The sequence below is a fragment of the Molothrus aeneus genome, chromosome 5 (genome assembly GCF_037042795.1).
Source record: "Molothrus aeneus isolate 106 chromosome 5, BPBGC_Maene_1.0, whole genome shotgun sequence".
In the NCBI taxonomy this organism is placed as follows: Eukaryota; Metazoa; Chordata; class Aves; order Passeriformes; family Icteridae; genus Molothrus; species Molothrus aeneus.
Window position 1 is genome coordinate 21,013,587 of NC_089650.1, and position 16,699 is coordinate 21,030,285.

The 16,699-nt window shown below is 47.0% G+C and overlaps 1 protein-coding gene across 6 annotated transcripts in view; it reads left to right on the forward strand.

The window, feature by feature from the left end:
- The window catches only part of ZC3H7B (zinc finger CCCH-type containing 7B), a 47,027-nt gene extending 37,724 nt beyond the window's left edge, over window positions 1-9,303 (forward strand). For all 6 annotated transcript variants that reach the window (XM_066549580.1, XM_066549584.1, XM_066549583.1 and 3 more), the window contains exons 19-23: window positions 290-395; window positions 1,460-1,568; window positions 3,242-3,375; window positions 4,086-4,249; window positions 5,054-9,303. In XM_066549580.1, coding sequence (XP_066405677.1) covers window positions 290-395; window positions 1,460-1,568; window positions 3,242-3,375; window positions 4,086-4,249; window positions 5,054-5,246 — 706 coding nt within the window. In that variant the 3' untranslated portion in view covers window positions 5,247-9,303. The remainder of the gene's footprint in view (window positions 1-289; window positions 396-1,459; window positions 1,569-3,241; window positions 3,376-4,085; window positions 4,250-5,053) is intronic.
- Window positions 9,304-16,699: the final 7,396 nt, after the last annotated feature.

Here is a 16,699-nt window from a genome sequence, read left to right on the forward strand (position 1 = left end):
CTGTTTAATAATCTGTGGTGATGCCATGTGAGATTTGGGGGAGACTTTTGTGGCTTTATGAAAGGAGGTACCCCAGGAAATAGGTAATATTTACAGGGAGAAGTCCTCCTAAAGCAGCCTTCTTGTGGCTTCTCCATCACAGATGTGAATGTCTAGGAACAGCCAGATAGCGCAGGGACAAGCTGGACAGGAGGATCTGCTCATCTCTCAGCATTTAATGGTCTCTGAGGTAAAGAACATTAGTTCTGCTCTTTTTTGTGTCTCTCTTGATATATTCTTTCTTCTTCAGCTGGACGAAGGAACGCCGTGTCCTGCTGGTGATGTCCAAAGCTAAGAAGAAGTGGGTGTCGGTCCGACCACTGCCTTCCATCCGTAACTTCCCACAGCAATATGATGTAAGCCCCATGCCCACCATGGCCAGGTGCCCCATCCCTTTCCCTTTCCCTTCCACCACGGTGCAGTGTTTTGAGGGCTGCTCCCTTGAAGATTTGTCAAGGAAGCAAGCACATGATGGCTGAGATGGGAGGTGAGGACAGACTGATGGCAGCAAAATACATCCAGCAAAAAAATGGAGCAGAAGAAGGAGCAGCGCCCATTTAAACCATTCTGTGCACAAATGCAAATTTCCAGTGTTGCTGTTAATGCATAACAAAAGCTGTTCATGCATCTCTGGCTGGCACAGGGTTTGGGAATGAAATTTAAGACTCCCCTTAGGTCAGGGTTTCTCAATGTGGGTGAGAGGCGAGATGCTAAGAGAGAAGCCTATCCCTGCCTTTGCTGTGACTGCTATAGATTGTGAAACTTGTTCACAATGGGTTTTGAAAGCAAAACTAAGAACTCAGCTAAAAAGCCACATGCTGAGGAAAATTACAGATATCCAGCCTCCAACCCCAGCCCCAAATGTCGTGATAGAGAATTCCTCTCTGCCTCTCCTTTCTTTTTTTTTCTGGAAGGAGAAAGCTCCTTCCCCCTACCCTATGGTAGGTCCTCCTTTTGTGCCAGGACAGGGGGAGAAAAGATGATCAGTAAATACGATGTTTAGAAAGTTTCACATTTTCTCTGGGCAATGATGCTGTTGGTAGCTGTGTGTGCACCAGTGTGGTCTAAGCAATCTGTAAGGCCACTCTTCACGCACTCAGAGATGGTGGAGAATGAGTCACCTTTGGGGACCAGCAGCTTCATCAGTAGGAAACACTATTGGGTCAATCCAGGATGCTCCCTGCTGTTGCCCTGTATCTGCACCCAGTCACCTATGGAAATGGCAGCAGGTGCTGAACTGCCTGTGTGTTTATGTCATCAGGAGACTTTGGAAAAGAATCATGAGTTAATGATATATAAAGTGTCCTGTTTGCAACCTCTCCTGTGCAATTTAATGCCCCAGCTGGTTATCAAACCCACTTTCCCCTCTAGCAAGGACTGACTGTGCAGATGCTAAATTTTTCTCTCTGTCTTTTAACAGTTGTGTATCCATGCACAGAATGGCAGGAAATGCCAGTATGTGGGCAACTGCTCCTTTGCCCACAGCCCTGAGGAGAGAGACATGTGGACCTTCATGAAGGAAAATAAAAGTGAGTGGGGGAAATGTGGACCAGAAAGTTTGGGGAGAGGGAAGAGGACATTTGGGCATCTGGAGGATCTGTTAAGACATATTCTTGACAACAGAGATGGAGCTGAACAAGACTGCTGCCATGAGTTTATGTGGGATTGTGGGTCAGGTCTGTCTACAGCTGCTCTTTTCATAAATGGGCATGTATCTCTTGAGTCCCTTGCTGTGGGACTAGTGCACATTGCTTCACTGCTGCCCTCTCTTTCTGCATCACTTTTGAATCCACCCTGTACTGTCCTTCCAGTTGCCTGTAATGTCCCAGGCCTGGCTCTATATGGAGCTCTGCCAAAGCACCAGTCCTGGCCTGTAGCTGCTCCTGTATCTTTCTTGTCAGTCTTCTATCTGCCTTGGCTGTCTTACTTATTTCTGCTCATATTCCTTGGTCTTGGGCTGTGGCACTCCCTGCTCATGGCATTGTATTCAAAGGGGTGGAGTTGAGATCCTGAATGAGAACATCGCTGGGTGGTGCCTTTGTGGAGAAACTAGTCTATATTTAATTCTGCAGGCTTACCTTTTGGGCAATAGTTGGGGGGGGGGGGGGTTTGCCCATATCCTGGACAGCCAGCTCTGGCAGAAATCCTTGTTTATTCAGATCAACAGGAGGCTGGGGAAAAAAGGCCAGCTGTCCAGGTGCTCATCTACCCCTGTTGGAGCTGCTGGAAAGCCTGAAGGATTTCAGGCCTGCCCTGAGTTTTTTTGGTTCTGTAGAGGGTCCTTCTCTCTGCTGAGCCAAACTGTTACTTGTTGCAGTTCAAAGCATTTCATTGCTGGGGCCTTTAAAGCACATCAGTCTGTGTATGTTTTGCTCAAGCACAAAGGTGAATCTTCAAACAACAGCATTGTCTCAGTTTGGGGGAATTTGCATTCATTATCCCCAGTTACCTTAAGTTCCTCAATCACTCATTTAGCAAGGAGTAAATCACTAATGCATCACACTTAGAGCATCATATTGATATCTGCAAACATTTATGTTTCCATAGCCTCTCTCAGGAGCTGATCTTGCAAAGGCAGATGTCTAGTTAAAGCTTCCACCTCAAATTTCCCTTCCCAGAAGTATGTTGAATGGCTTTTAAATTAAAAGCCAGGAGAGACATTGACTGCAGTTCTCTGGGCAGGTTTTGAACTTAGAGCAAGCTATCATTAGGTCTTCCTCCCCTCTGCAGTGCTTCCTGTGGCCAACTTGCTTAGGAGCTCTCCTCCCTCTCTAGTGCTGAGGGTGAAGCTTGGGCTTAGAGGGAAGAGATGGATCTGTAACCAGCCATGCCTTAGCTTCCTGATTGGATGAGATGTCTCCTGAGGTCAAGTAGAATCAGGCCTCTTGGAGAATCATCTTGTGGAGTGAATTCCAATGAGATCTTGCAGCACTTTGCCATCTTTTTGAAAAGTTTGTGTGGCTGTTGTCACAGTTGTTCCTGGACTGATAGAAGACCCCCCCCCATGCCAGGTGGCGTGCTGTGAATTTGGCTCTCTCCCCAGGGGTCCTGTCTGAGGAGGTGACATGGGACACAGCCCTTCAGTCTGGTGCTGCTGCACAGGCGAGGGGAGGGAAGGGCTGCCCCAGCATTTGTCCTTTTCTCATAGTTTGTGCACCAAGTGGGAGGTTGTTGAGTGGCTTCATGTGTCACCTTTGTGCAGTACTAGATATGCAGCAGACCTATGACATGTGGCTAAAGAAACACAATCCTGGGAAGCCTGGAGAAGGAACACCACTCACCTCGCGAGAAGGGGAGAAACAGATCCAGATGCCCACTGACTATGCAGACATCATGGTAATAAGCTGACCTCTTGTCCTTCATTCCTCCTCCTCCTCCTCCTCAGTGCTGCCAGCCTGCCTCTCTCCTGTGCTCCAGGTGTGGCTAGCAGGGACTGCATATCTCTAGTGGAGCAGAGCCTATATTAACACAGGTTAAATGGACAGCAGGGGCAGCACAGCTGAAGTGGGAAGATATCGACCTGGGGTCAACAAGGCTCTACGATGGCTTTTCTGTTAGTCCCCAAGTCATTAGGAGTTTACCTTAGGTTCCCTTTTGTGTGGGCTCAGCCTCTCTGCAGGGTTCCTGCCTGCTTCTGGGCAAGCTGGCAAAACAATCGCAGGCCTGTCAGAAGAGGGAGAAACTTGGAGAAGAGCTGTCACAGAAGCCTTGAAAAACTCGAGGCAGATGTGTTTCCTTATGCCATGGGTGGTACTGATGTAAGGGTGTGTGCTGCTTAAGAGTCCTGCATGAACTGAGCTGCCCTGTCCCCTAAGCCTGTTTGAGCCATAGATAAACTCTGACAGAGCATCTCCTCTGTTCCCCTTTAGTGTCAGCACAGTTCCTCAAAGACAATATGGCAGAGAAGTGTGGGTAGTCATAGACTGAGTGGAGCCTTCCAAGATACTCTGGAAGGAGAGGGGAAGAGGCAGTGCCAGCATAGGGAAGGCCAGTGGATGTGAATATTATTGCACTGACTGGCCTTTTTCCCTGTCTGCACTGGTTAGATGGGCTACCACTGCTGGCTCTGTGGGAAAAACAGCAACAGCAAGAAGCAATGGCAGCAGCACATCCAGTCGGAGAAGCACAAGGAGAAGGTCTTCACCTCAGACAGTGACTCCAGCTGCTGGAGCTACCGCTTCCCCATGGGCGAATTCCGGCTCTGCGAGAGGTACCGTTGTCTCACCTCCCTCCTGTGCTGCTGCTGCAGGGACAGGGTAAAAGGCCCAGGGCCTCTGTCATCCCTCCTCATCCTCTCACAGAGTTCTTGGTGACTTCTGCATGGAGGAGGAGTGGGATGAGATGACAGGTTTGGGTGACAGTGAGGCTGCTGTTTGATCACAGAGGTGTTCAGCCACAATAGTGAGGGATAAAAACACATTCCTGAGCATGTGTCTTTAGAAAAGGAGAGCTTCCTGTCTGCACCTGTGCACTTCATAGCCAGGATGCCCTCTGCTCTCAGGCTGCTGAACAGTCTCCTTGGCCCAGTGCTTGGGGGAATCCCAGGTGCCTTATTAAATGGTTTGAATGTCTCACGCCCTCTGAATCAGCACCTTAAGGTGCCTTCAGAAAGCTTGTGATGGTTAAAAATGCTACTTTGGTTAGCAAGAAGGTTCTTGTCTTTCATGCTGGTTACCTGGCATTTCCTCTCTTGTGCATTGTTTTTTTCTCATCCCTGCCGGTCCAGTTCCAGCTCACATTTTTTTGTGCTCTTGACTAAATCCCCTTGTAGCCACTGCTGGTTTTGCTGCTCTGTTTTTTTCCCAGCCTTGATGGGGAAAAACCTGCACATGGGTTTGTAGGACAATCAGCTCACCCTTAAAAACCCTGCACATGGGTTTGTAGGACAATCAGCTCACCCTTAAAAAGGAGAGTTCACAGCATGTTTCAGTGGGTCCTGCTCAAGTATCCCAGGCAGAGAGCTCAAACCCCTGTACTGGGGGTGCCCTCCTGACTGCGCTCCTTGTGCTGGCAGGTTCCAGAAGAACAAGGCCTGTCCTGAGGGAGAGGAGTGTCGCTACGCCCATGGGCAGGACGAGCTGACGGAGTGGCTGGACCGGAGGGAAGTGCTGAAACAGAAACTGGCCAAAGCTCGCAAGGACATGCTGCTCTGCCCCAGGGATGACGACTTCGGGAAATACAACTTCCTATTGCGGGATGACGTATAGTGTGAGCCGGGGGGAGTCTGTCAGCTGCAGAAACACGGGGTGGGTTTTCCGAGGGGCAGTAGCAGGGAGAGCGAGATCTGTGTCTCGCAATGAGAACTTTTTCTTTTCTTTTATTTTAAGATTTTGAGACAATGATTTATTAGTGAATGAATTTGTGAATTTAATTCTTGTTGGCCAGCGACGCCATGCTCATTGAGTTTGTGATCCATCTTTTCTCTCTTCTTTCCCCCAAATTCCCGTTCCACTTCATCTTTTTGTTTTCACTGTCCTTCATTCAAAGGAATTAATTCAGTCTGTATTGGGCTGCAAATCAGAGAATTTCTCCTTGTGTCATTCTTCTGTCTTTCAATTCAGAGTATGACTGCAGAGGTCTGGAGGACAAAGCCAAGAGAGTGAGACAGAAAAGTTGTGGATGCCCCATCCCTGGAACTGTTCAAGGCCAGGTTGGATAGAGCTCTGAGCAATGTGGTCTAGTGGAAGAGGTGTCCTTCTAAATGACAGGGGGATTGAAACTAGATGATCTTAAGGTCCCTTCCAGCCCAGACTGTTCTATGATTTCATGAAATCTGGTTAAAAGGAGGTGACCATGAATTTCATATGTTCCTTTTCTCAGTGCTGCAGACTAAACGCCACTTACTCTGCTGCAGCCCTCCTGCTCTTCTGGGAGTTTGGTACCAAAAGAAATAGAAATTGTGGTGCAAAGAAGGAAAACCACTAGATTTGGTTTAAGAGATCTAGGTTTATGCTCTAGCTGTCTGTATTGCACTGAGGCATCAACTGGTGCTGAGGAGGATAACAGCTGTGTGGTATAAGGAGTGCAAGGTAAAAGCAGCAAAGTAATGAAACTGCTTGCAGCAGCGGGAACCGGGTTGTAGGTGACTTCAAACTTCAGCTGACTGTACTCAGAAAGCAAGTTGGTGACTTCTCATTAGATGTCTTTTTCAGTGTGTGGCAGGTATTCAGGGCAGATAGCTTGGGTTGGTTTTTTTTGGCTGGTGTGACTGGTGCAAGTAAAACAGAACCCATGTAGGAGGTGTAGTGGAGTCTGTGACACACTGTGTGTCACTGAAGTCCACACAGCAGTATCAGTCAGGAGGGAGGTGGTCACCAAAAGGAGCCTGTGTTTCTGTGTTGCCTTGTGTCCTGAAGAAAGGGAGGGAGGGAGGGAGGGAGGGAGGTAATGGTGTTCTTTCTTACTCTTTAAATGGCATGTGTTTCTGGTTACTTAGAGCTGCATTTTTCCCTGCACTGCCAGAAGAACTGGGTGGGGACCCATTTAAAAGGACACCATTGCACAGCACAGGCAAAGTTAAGCTAATGGGAATCCAGCTGGAAGCGCTTACCAGTACCAGAGATCCAGCTCCCTCCTCCCCAGAGCCAGAGCAGGGAGCTTGTGGATGCACAGTGCAACCAGGATGTGACCCAGAGCAGGGACAGTGGTGGAGAATGAGTGGGACCCAGCCATGGCCTGCTCTTGTGCTGCCTGATGTGTGCTCTGATGAGGTAATCAGTAATGCTGAACTCTGGGACAGAAGTTTTGCTTTTATAAGAGGCAGCAGTGAGAAGCAGTACTGCTCTGCATGCCAGCCTTGTCCTTTCTGGCAGTCTCATCCTGTAAGCTGTAAATGTGTTCCCTGTTCTGAGCTTCCCTCACCTTCTCTCTTCTGCAGTCCAGCTGTGCTCTGCAGTTTTGCATGCATGGATGGCACCATCCAGTCAAACACAAACACATCTCTCTCCCAGCCTTCATCAGGGATGTCTTTTTCATACAGATTCTCCTGGGACAGCAGTCTCAGAGCCCTTAGGGCTGGTAGGGCTGTATCCATGGTAAATACAATCTGGCCATGAACTGCTTGGTGTTTTGGCATTGCTGCGTCCTCCCATTCCTCTCTGCTCCCACATCCTTGGGGTTCAGAGCTTCAGGAGAGATGGGATGAGGAAATTGGGAGATGGGGAGATGGTGTGGGGCAGGTTCCTAAACCAGCCTTCAGGAGGGTGCTTCAGCTCCACTGGGATAGTTAGGGTCCAGTTATGGAGCAGAGCGCTGGAATCTCTCCAGAGACACAATGTGCTCTAAGCAAACTGAATGCACTTCTGCACTTAGAATCATTTAGTTGAAAAAGACCTCGAAGATCATCAAGTCCAACTGTTAACCTGGCACTGCCAAGTCCCAGACTAAACCATGTCCCAAAGTGCCACATCTACATATATTTTTAAATACCTCTGGGGATGGGAATTCAGCCTCTTTCCTGGGCAACTTAACTACTTTTCTGCTGAGTTTTTTTTCCTCTCCCTTAAAATATGGATGGTAGTCTCTGGTTTGCTATGACCAATATCAGACATGGCAGTTTTTGAGTGGTCAGGTGCTGTATTTTCTCCTCTGTTCTTCATGGTAGCTATGGTACCTTCTCCTGGTCATCCTTGTGCTCAAGTGGTCAACTTTAGAGATGGGAGGAGACAGGCATCAGCTCCTGGGTTATCTTGTTCTGCTCTTCTTGGGCAGAGATGCCAAGGAAGGAAATCTGGATTGGGGGACACTGGAATGTGGCTTTTATTTTTAAAACAAACCTGCATCTCTAGTGACTCTGGCATTCGCTGAGCCATGATTTCTCATGTAACCTAAACAAGTTACAGAGTGGGTCACTCTCCCTTCTCCCCATCTCTGCAATGAGAGCTGAGCTGCTCAGTGGGGCTTCAGAGATTCAGGCTGGGGCTGAGATGGGGAGAGGGTGGGGTGAGAGTGAGGTGAGGTGAGGTGAGGTAGGCCCACAGTCATGGGGGTTGCATCAAGTGTCTCTTTGTTTTCCCTGATATGATAACCTGGTCTGTGGTGTTGCAGTACTTAGTCACCAGACTTGTTTTAGTGTGTATATATGTCACCCTTCCCATGAAGCATATATACACAGGTATTAAATATATCGCTCTATATAATATTATATGTGTGTGGTATCGAAGGAATCTTTTAAATGAGGGTAAAGGAAAAGGACTCAAGCCAGGAAACGGCAGCATCTCCAGTTTAATTATGAAGCCTTTTATTTGGGATAGGGAAAGGGAAATAACAAAAGAGGAGAGGGTTTTATATAGGTAGGTATAAGCTTTGAGATGGGACAGGTTTCCCTGTTCGCATTTTTGAAACCCTTTAGGATGTCCTTGCAGTCCCATCTCAGTGAGAGAGTATTATACTGCTAACTAGTGAGTAAAGTTTTAATATAAGGCTTTGCTTATATTATTTAAAGGGACATTGTGAAAGGCAGGAAGTTTCACACTTGACTTCCCAGGCTTGCTTTTTCAAGCCAAGAGGGTTTTCTTCAGCACGTTATATGCTCTCAGCAGAAATGCTCAGTGCTCTAAGCTCTACAGCAGATAAACCTCAAGTTGTAGAGGCTGCTTTAGGGGTGTGTTCACAAGACCCTGTGATAACTCTCTCTTCTTTATTTGTGTGAGAGAGGAAGAAGAAAATTCTGCAGCACAGAACCAAATTTGAGAGTTTTTAACAAAGAAAGTGATGTTTTAATTTTATAACATTAGAAGGAAATCTCATATCCTGTAAAATAACTACAGACATTCATACAGAGCAGAAACTTAATAAATGCTGAAGGACTTAGTGAAAATCTTTTCCCAACTTCTTTGGTAGGGGCAGGGATTTAGGTGACTGACACTAGCATTGGAGTTAACCAGGCCTTTACAGGGAGAAGTAAAAAAAAAACCAAACCAAACCAACAACCAACAAAAAATACCCTACTTAGCTTGTATGAAACTGTATGTCAAAAATTGTTGGGTTTTAGCAAGTGAAAGGAAAAGATAGCAAGGGGATGCTGCAGTTCTGAGCTGGGTAGTAATGATTTTGAGTCCTTTAATATGTCTTCATATTAATATAAGAATACCACGCTTTACTATTAAAAAAGAACTTAGTATCTTTCATAAGGTCTAGTATAAGGATAAATATGTAGATGTTTTAACAACATTTTTGTTTTTGTTCTTAAATAAAGAAAGAAAAACCAAACTTGCTTCTTTTAGCCTTTGTAATAGAAAATAAAAGTGTGCACTTTAAACCCTCTCCTGATCCAGACTGTGTTTGTGTTTTTCAAACAGCCTGCAAAGGATTTTATCTTGCTTTTGGGTTTCTCTGCTGTGAGGAGGGAAGCAAAGGGAGCACGTCAAGCATTGGACCACTGTGGCTTTCTCCCATCTTTAAGTATAATCTGCTACTCTTCTTGCTGAGTGGAAAATTGCCTATGTGCATATTAACAGTTGATGCAGTTCTTCATCAGACATACAGTTCTTGTGAACTTTAGGTTCACTAGATTTAAGATATTTTTCTTTCCCCCTAGTGCCAAGAATCCATGTGCTCTGCATTAACACATAGTTTCAGGTGTTTGGGTAACCTGTGTTTTGAAACCTCCAGTAAGCGGGTAAACACCTTCATCTAGAGAGTCTTCTGTGTAGGCTGCTCTGTTCAACTGGGTTGGCCAGTTCTTTTGCCTGGCAGTGTGCACCCTGCTAGGGAACATGTCCTTAGCCCTACTCACCAAGTTGCACACAGCTTGGGCCATGGGAAGCATCCGTGCCCTTACTTTCCTCCCAGAGAGGATGCTGTGTGAGGAAACTGCATTAGGGGAAGAGGTCACTGTGAAAACATTTATTAATAAACCCAGCTTCTTTATTTTTTGAATCCATCACAATGCAGATTAATCTAGATTCTTGATAAAATCAAAACTGTAGATGTGAAGACACTGACAGGGGGTCCCATGGATATGCCCTGTTACAGCTGTATAAACTGGTAGTGACCAGAAGGTCATATCCAGTGAGGCCTGAAGAGACAAGATTTGTCACACTTCTCCTTGATGTGCCTTCATGCAGACATAAGAACTCATGTCCTTCTGGCCAAAGAAGAAGCCTGAACACATTCTTGTAGTGCAGGGGGAACAAGGAGCCATGTGCATTTCCAAGGTGCATCAATTGAATACATACGATGTAAGAGACATTAGTTTTACATTCCAAAGATTGTTGAGGCCATGCTGGTGAGAGTTGAGGGTAGCTTTTCCAGTACAATTGAAATCAAAATTGTCAAATTGTGAGAAAGACAAAGCATCAGGAGAAGAACACCTGTTTTCCTTGTGGGTTTGAGCCTCAGCTGTAAACTGGTGTTTTTTCACTGAAATAAACTTGTATTTTGGAGAGGAAGAAAAGGAGTGGTGATTTCAGTAATCAGATCTTCCTATGAACTTCATCAGATACAAAGACAAGGCAGAGAGACCCAGGTCAGCCAGGAAAAATCCAGGTTCTGTGGAAGATTGAGAGGAGCAGGGTAGAAACCCCTGAGAGGTGGGAGGAAGGCTTCTCATTGAAGATGGTTAATGCCATCACACAGCAGCCTGGCAGAAGGGGTTTGCTGCAGATGAGAATCGTAAGCAATCCTGTAATGGAGTCTGCCTACTACACTATAGAGAAACATTTCTGGGCAGTGACAGCAGATGATACAAATGCTGTCATCCCCTTCATTGTGTTTGCTGCTGCCATTGCCACCAGGAACAGGGTCATGTTGTGTAGTGTCCTGTGCACAGTGAGCAGCAGAGAGTTCCTGACATGCATGAGTTGGGGAGGTGTGTTGGTCACTGGCTGGGTACAGAGGATGTAACTATGTAGGGCAGCTGGGGGGAAAAACATGGGCCAGAAAGCAACAAGTAAATAGTCAAAGAGGCCTGGCTGGGAGTGACTAGTTGGAGGGAAGTGGAGGAGGAAAGGCTGTGGGCACGCTGGCTGAAGACCACAGCTGTTTGATATGTGGTGGAGGAGGGCACTGAACAGACTTGGTTGGGTACTATGGGATGGCTCTGGGCAGAGGTCCTGTGGACACACAGCTGTTGGGGCTTCCTGGAAAGCTGTGGGCTCTGGTCAGGAGCTGAGCCATGTCTCATTCAGCCTCACCTCTTTCTCCCCAGGATGGGAGTGGACAGGACAGGACCTGTCCATTCCACATAACTTCTCTCCCTCCCAGATTGATTGTCACCTCTTATTTCTTTGTGGTTCTTCCTCCAGGCAAAAGCAGTGTGTCCTGGTGCCTCTGGGACAGGAGTGGTGTTTCCTGAAAACAGCTCTAGGTGCAGCAAAGACAAGAGCAGGGACCAGACCAGATGACAGCTCCAGCTGACTCATTTCCCACCACAACAGTCCTGTCCCTGGCAGCTCCCAAGATTGCCTCTTTCAGGAATGCTCGTATCTGAAGTTTATCTTGTGGATGGCAGTGCCCCAGAAAACTACTACTTGTTCCAGAGAGCCTTAGGAGGCACAAACGTAGCAGAGACCCCATAAATAGGGTCATTCATAACCATCTGAATTATTCCTCCAAAATATTACATTTACCCAGGGGTGGGATAGAAGTCTCTACAGCTAGATGCCAGAGTAGATTTGACTTGGAAAAACACTCGGCTCTGGAGGTGCTCTTTGGCATATTTCCTTTGTTCTCAGTGGATTTCCTACGTCTTCCTTAGCTGTGGGCTTCCAATAGCGCTGCAGCCCTCCAGGCAGATGGCTGGGAAGGATGAAGGGCTGCATAGTTTTGCTAATTGAATACCAAGGCACATGCCCCCATCTGTACCCCAGCAAAGCTCTGAGACAGAGAGGGAAAGTCCTGCTTCCATGGGACTAAGATGGCCTCAGTTTGCCTCAGCAAAATTGCTTGAGAATAACTGCAACACAGCTGGGCATTGCCCCTGGGAGCTGTGGTGGGGATTCAATACAGCAGCAGTGTTTCAAAAGAAGCTCTAGGCAGCCTGGAGCTTCTCCTGTTTGAGACCATTCATGTCCTGGTTTTGGGGTATCAGTGGCAGCCAAACTGTCAAAGCCTTTTTAAGGGTCATTGTTTTCTTTCAGCCCACACACCTTCCCCAGACTTAGCTGACTCCTGTATCTTTCTGTCAAGCTCAGACCTCTTGTGCTACGATGCTACAGGATGCCTGCTCTTGCTGGGGACCATGTTGTCCTTAGCAGATGTGAGTAGGAAGAGATGACTGACAGACAGCCTAGGTCCTTACAGACAGCCTTGGTTTTGAGAGAGAAGCAGCCACAGGAATGTGTGTCTTGCTGTCTCACCCAATGATCTCCCATGGCCCAACATCACACACCTTGGATTTCCCTATCCTGATTTCAACCCCTTGGTTTATTGCTGCTCTTGGCATCTCCTGGGCTCTGCCTCCTGCCAAGGCTTGTTCCAAGAGCTCCCAAAACTGTCTCTGTCCAGGCTGCCAGAGTGTTTTCAGAGCAGGGAAATGCAAAAAGGCAGCTCTAGGTGTCCTTCCTGCCCAGGACAGTAAAACTTCTGGTGATCCCAAGGCCCTTTCTCACGTTTTCTCCCTGCCTAGCACCTAGTTCTCTGGCAAATGACACCTCACAAGGGAAGGCCACGTGCAGAAAAGCAGAGCTGTAGTGAGCCCAGCTGCCATGTGAGCACCCCAAGAAGGGGGAGAAGTCTTGGCAGGAGTGGTGGGGAAGCAAAGCTCATTAACTTTTTGGCACTTGTTTTGAGGAATTAGTTTTTAGAAATTCTATTGCCTCAGGCAGGAGGTGCGGGCACTTCCTTCCACTGAAGTTCACTGCTTGCCTGGGAGATCCCAGCGCTGCTCCTCCCCACAGGGAGGCAGGCAGGCACATTTGTACACACACATAGGCACATGCATGTATGCCATACCCTGCTGGGGAAGGAAGCCCTTTCAGAGGTGGGAAGGGAGCTCTGAGGAGTGAGGTGTCTGTGTCACATGTTGCTACCATCAAAAGTACCCAAAGGCTTGCATGCCCATGTTGCAGGCACCAGGCAGGGTCTTTAGCCAATACAGAGCCCTGGTCCCACTTTTCCCTCAGCTGTACACCCTCCCATGCTGGCTTCATTACTCCTTCTCTCACCTCCTTTTCTTCAACCTAATCCGCTGTGGATGCTGACACCCCTGTGGTCTGGCCACAGCCTTCTCTGCTGCTGCTGTTCTGGGTATTCCTGCAGCTCCATGGATGTTTGTTGGCACTAGCATAATCTCAACAAAGAAGAAAAGTTTCTGGGATATGGTACAAGTGTCCTTTCAGAATGGTCATGGTGAAACTCAGCCTGCAGGCCTCTGCCAAGGTGAGAAAAATTCCCTACCAAGCCCAATGTACCACACAAATAAAGAGTTAAGTCTGGAAGCTGTAAGGGGAATGTACAATTGTCCTAGGAACTAGCACAAGAACAAAAAATTGTACAGATGTCTGTAAAGAAGCAGTGATTAACCTCTGGCAAAGGGTTTGCTTGGATAAAAGAAAGAGGAAACCACTTACCAAGCTGGGTTTGGTGCAAGAATCAAACCCTGTGGGTGGGCCTGGAGCCTCCACAGAGACTTTGAGCAGTAGGCTTGATTTGTGGGATGTGCAGCAGAAGATATCTCATGTGAGGAGGAACGGAAATTTCCAAGTAATGGCTACGCTGGCAATGTGAATGGTCTTGGGTGACTGAAAGAAATGGAGAAAAAAAAAGGAAAATAGTCTTACTTCAAGAACAGCAGAATTTGCAAATCTTCTAGAGGTTTCTAAACATTTTTATCCTTTTTTCCAGATTCACTTCAGGGGAATGTCATCTTGTATGCCACCACGAAGTCCCTTCGGTGCTGCTGGCTCCTGCCTGTCCCTTGTCACTGCCAGTGGGCCTCAGATCATACAGAACACATAACAGCAGGTTTTACCTCTGGGGAGGCATTAATTTGACTCTCCTCTTCCTAGCTTAGCTTTCAAACAGAATAAGATATTTAAATGTATTTATCCCTTTGCCAAGGTGGGGTAGCATGCTTGGGGATGGATGGATGGATGGATGGATGGATGGATGGATGGATGGATGGATGGATGGATGGATGGATGGATGGATGGATGGATGGATAATACTGTTGCATAAGCTTTGTGTCCTGAGAAAATAAGACAAAAAGTTTTTATTTTCTAAGAGGACACATTCCATTAGATGACCAAGGGAAACTTTCACCTTATTGGAGGAAGCTGAGATAAAAGCAATTAGTAATAATAACCACTACTGCCTTTCTTTGGTCAAATGTCATTGCTGCTGCTGGGTTCCCCATCAGCTGTGCTTTCAGACACACCTGAGAAACAATTAAATTCCCTTTTGCAGTAGTGGCCTCATAAATCAATGAGCAGCCAAAGAGAAGACCCACAGCAATAATCTGCAGGAGTTTCTGACTGGGGAGGCACACAAGTGGCTCTTGTTTTTGGGTCTGAGGGAGGCTGCAAGACACTGGCAGGAGCAGAAACAGGGGAAGGGCTGCTCCAGAAGCGCTGTGAAAGTGGCCCTGTGGAGGAGTTGAGGGAATACTCCTGAGGCTGAGGGAAAGATGGCAGCTTGGACCCATGCACAGAGAACCCCCATACCCAGCTCCTTATAATGAGCAGAGTTCTATCAGAGGTCTGAATGTCTGAAAAGATTCTTCAGGGTCTCAAACTGCCAGCAAGGCTGTACCTATGAGTGACACCTCAGCAGTGTTGCTCTACAGTTCTCTTTGGGCCCAATGGCACACCTCTCTAGAGAGGTCCTGTGAGACACAGGAGTAGAATTAGAGGTTTTAAAAGAGACATTTACATGTTTTGGTGCCAGCAGAAGAACCTGAACACTGCAGGAAGGCAAAGTGGTCAGAGGAAGGAAGGTAGAAGAATGGGTTGCTTAAAAAAAAAAAAAAGAGCAATTCTTTCAAATAAAAATGTAAAAGGAGGGAGAGTATGGACCAAGGCAAATGTTGAAGGACCCACAATCCTCCCCTCAGGACTGCTGAACACTCCTTGGGCAAATGTGCTGAGAGGTTCAGCCAGCACATCTGGGCGGTGTGGGTAGATGCCCAAGAGACCTGCAGAAAAGACCTTCACCTACAGTGAAGTTAACCCTGGTCTCTGCCAGTTAAATTGGTGTTCCTGGAGTTTGGCCTTTGCCATCACATTAGGTGCCTCCTTTTGTGTGCCATCCGCTCAGGGACAGTATAAGTTGACTATGGCTGGTTGAGTCTGTGAGAAAAGTGCTGTTAAGGGCTGACTGGGCTTCTGAGTGATAGCTGGAGCAGAGCTGCTGGCACCTCCACTAAAATGGGATCACAAAACCAGTAAAAACATATCTGATCTGATAACAGTGCAGCTAGCACAAGTGATGCAATCTGTGGCCATGCCTGCATCTTTCCAGAGACAACATTTCAACTTCATTCACTAAAGCAGCTCAAATGCTCTGCTCTCCATGGCAGGGACATGGGGGCAGACAGACATTCCCTACTGCTATGACTCTACTCCATAGTACATTTTCTGATTTCCTGGGGCTTGAAGACAGGGTGGTTCCAGCTAGTGATGTTACCCAAGCTCTTCTGGTGGGCAGGAGCTCACTGTTCTGGGATTCTGAATCAAGAGGGACATACAGTATTGGTAGGAGACTTTGTGGACATGGCAAACACCAGATGAGATGTTTATTTCGTCACTCTCAGATCTCTAGACAAAAAATTAGAGATGTCCATTGCAGGCTAATAATTCAAACTGCTAAGAGACAATTTAGATGATCTTTAAGGTATTTTCCAACCCAAACCATTTCATGATTCTATGAATTTCCTCTGAATTAATGTCTTAATTTTCTGAAGCCATAAATGTCAGTCAGCTGCTGCAGCAGTGGCTGTGAAGTTCTTGGGTCCCTCCAGACATGTGGTCAGATATTTGTTCAGCTTTCATAACAAGTTTGAGCCTGGGACAAAATCAGGGGGTCCAGCTGCACCTGGCACTGGACAGCTACCATGTTCCCAGTGACTTTCCCATGCCAGCCTGTGATAAGAAGCAATACTAGGCATAATGTGACAGTAGCTGTCCCAAACATCAATGATGCCTGGCATGACTGAATGGACTGGAAGATTTCAGGAAAGGACATGGATCTCCTGGCTGGCAGGCTGTGCTCCAGGAAGGAGAGATGTGATCAAGTCTCTTGCTCACAGGAGCCAGAATGCACTGACCATCTGCAGACTCTGCTGGCTCCAGCTTTGGGTGGGTGGAGAACACTGTAACAGCCCAGGTTAGTATGGTACTGTTCTCCCTGAATGGCTTCAACACTGATGGTTATGACTGGCTCAAAATCTGAAGGGGTTGTATCATAATTACAAATTCTACTAAACTAACTACTGTTAGTTGATTTCTGTTAGTTATTGATTTCTGAGCCTGATTAGATTGGGATCTAGATCATGAGTCTTCTCCAGCTAAACTCAAATTCTCAACTACCCAACCTGGCTAGATAATTCCTTCCTTTTGGTTTCTACTGGGTTAAATCAAATGCATTTCCTTATGAAACCAAACACCATGCCTGATTTTGCTGGGCTGTGTCCAATTGCTGTGGCTCACAGACCACTGTAGGAATACCTGGTTTCTACCGACTCACACTGGCACTCTAAGGCTGAGCCTGGCAAAATGGACAG